Source organism: Acanthisitta chloris, unplaced genomic scaffold, assembly GCF_000695815.1.
Source record: "Acanthisitta chloris isolate BGI_N310 unplaced genomic scaffold, ASM69581v1 scaffold141, whole genome shotgun sequence".
Lineage (NCBI taxonomy): Eukaryota > Metazoa > Chordata > Aves > Passeriformes > Acanthisittidae > Acanthisitta > Acanthisitta chloris.
This window is the reverse complement of record NW_008654129.1, coordinates 13,100-15,480: the sequence shown is the minus strand read 5'-3', so window position 1 is coordinate 15,480 and position 2,381 is coordinate 13,100. Positions and strand designations below refer to the sequence as shown.

At 41.3% G+C, this 2,381-nt stretch overlaps 1 protein-coding gene across 1 annotated transcript in view; it reads left to right on the top strand.

Annotated features, from left to right (window-relative positions):
* Nucleotides 1-2,381, top strand: part of PHF2 (PHD finger protein 2) — a gene marked incomplete at both ends in the record, with an annotated part of 39,757 nt that overhangs the window by 24,281 nt on the left and 13,095 nt on the right. Inside the window, 4 exons of the mRNA XM_009083344.1 lie at nt 184-302; nt 647-825; nt 1,030-1,103; nt 2,317-2,381. The exon at nt 2,317-2,381 is cut by the window's right edge and continues 96 nt beyond it. Of these exons, the coding sequence (XP_009081592.1) occupies nt 184-302; nt 647-825; nt 1,030-1,103; nt 2,317-2,381 (437 nt within the window). The remainder of the gene's footprint in view (nt 1-183; nt 303-646; nt 826-1,029; nt 1,104-2,316) is intronic.

Below are 2,381 nucleotides of genomic sequence, written 5' to 3'. Positions count from 1 at the left end.
GGACAAGACAAGATGATCTTTAAGGTCCTTCCAACCCAAACCATTCTGGGATTCTGTGATTATGTGCTTCTATTTTTATCTGCCTATAGATGAATGGATTCTCTGAGGTTACCGGTGAGTCAGAAATACAAATGACTCATTTAACTGATTTAATTATTTTGTTTTGGGTCCTTTGCCTTTCAGAACAGTAAACCTGATTCACTTCTAAAAATGGAAGAGGAACACAAATCAGAAAAGACACCTTTGTCAGGAAATAAGGACAACAAATTTACATTCTCTTTCTCTAACAAGAAGTTGCTTGGGTAAGTAAAACTATGACAACACACATCAATTAAAAAGGCAGATTGAAAAGTCATTGTTTTTATTTTTTATATAGGAAGATGAAATTCTGTCTTTCTTTTCAATGTGGAAAATACACTACCACAAAAAGTACTTCTAGTGCTCTAGTCAGCATCCTGTTTTGAGATATAACTTGTAGGGTCAGAAATGTGTTTGTAAAATTACTTGAATTGCTGTGGCACCCATGAAAGTATTCAAGTTGAATGAGATTTCTGCATAGAAATACTCATAGTCTTTCTGTCTGCCAAGTCACAAGCTATTTTCTACTCAGAGTATATTTACTGATTTGTCACTTTGTTTTTGGCAGTTCAAAGGGAGTGAAAACCCAGCTGAACACCAGTGTGTTTGGATCACTGCAGAATTTTAAAGAAGACAAAGCCAAACCTGTCCGGGATGAATATGAATATGTGTCAGATGATGGTGAACTAAAAATTGATGAGTTTCCAATCAGAAGGAAGAAAAACATTGCAAAAAGAGAACTTCCCTGTAAGAATATTTCCTGGTTTGTCTTTATCTGTTCCACAGAGTCTTAGGTGTTGAGTGCCTAAAGGCATCAACATAGTCTTTAAAATGTATGTGGTTTATAATAATTCAAACCGTGTCTTATCTGTCACTCGAATGTAAGTGGAATTAGGGCTGTTTTTTTAAGGGAAAAGAACCATGACTTTGTGTTTCTTTTTATTTATTCAGTTTTATCAGATAAAAAAGACACCCTGCAGCATACTCCTGTTAAGAAGCCAAAGGTGGAGTCAGTACCATACAAGGTATGATGTTATTGTACCTTCACAAGGAGGCATCCACCAGAATGAGATGATCTCAAAGGTCCCTTCCAACCCAAACCATTCTGTGATTCTGTACCTGCTATGTACCAGTTAAAGCGTTTGTTTGCTGTCACTGGGCAGAGTCTCTCTCTGCCCATTATGGGCTGACATCTAGAAGGGGCCTGACCCAGCAGGATACTGGACCTTGTCCCTGCCTTGAGGCAGTGTCAGTGTGCCTGTGGCTAGCTGACCTTCAGGAGTGGAACAGCCCAGGTGTAAGTTTGCTCTGTATTAGCACAGAAGGTCAATGCTGGAAATCAAATGACATTAAAATGAAATGCTTTGCCCAACTGTTGTTAATACAAATTCATATTATTATATCTGAATAAGTCAGAAAAAGCAAAATAGTTCCTTAAGAGAGAACTGAAGGTGACCAAAATGTTTCACCCTAAGTACTAAGGAATTTCTTTCACCCTGGTTTGGCTCTGGGATATTCAGGAGCAGGTGCAGACCTTGCCAGAGTCAGTAGCTGACACCTTGAGACTGGTGGTATCTTCCTGTGCAGGATCTTAAGGAGGGAGTCACTGGAGAGAACAGACTGGCACTCTGAGCAGTAAGGGGTGGGAATTTAGTGGCCTAGGGCAGGACAGAAAGGGGAGAAAAAGTTGTTTTATTAGACTCTAGCCTCCAGTGCATAGAAATCCCAGCTCCAGAGAGATGGTCAGATGCAGGCGGCTCCCTCCCATGGCCCCACATGACACTGTAGAAGTGGGTCTGTCCTTGTGTCTGGATTGTCAGTGTTAGTAGTGTTGCAGGATACAGATCTGTGCCCTGCTGCACATCTGGGCTGCCAGAGCCATGGCCACACATTCCCTTCCTTTCCTAGATGGGCCATGGTCTGAAGAACAGGAGCAGGGGCTGGGGAGGCAACACAGCACCTGGAAACACCACTGTTAGAGTGTTTTAATCCCATGTGCAGGATCAGATGTCAAACCTTTGGAAAGGGGAAGAAAAACTTACCATGTCTGCAGGCTGCAAGGAAATTTATTTTTTTTACCGTGTACTGGTTTTGTTCTGTTTTCTTTAATGAAAGCAAATTCCAGAGGCTAGCCCTGTGTCTCTGGAGGAGCAACTTGCTGCAGGAATGATTGTGTTGTTCTTGCTGATTAACTCAGCGAATTTCCTCCTTTTTTGAATCTTTTCCTTGTTTTCACAGAGTGAGGACTCATCAGATGAAGATTTGCTTCACATTGACACAGAGGCAAAACCAGGACGCAATTC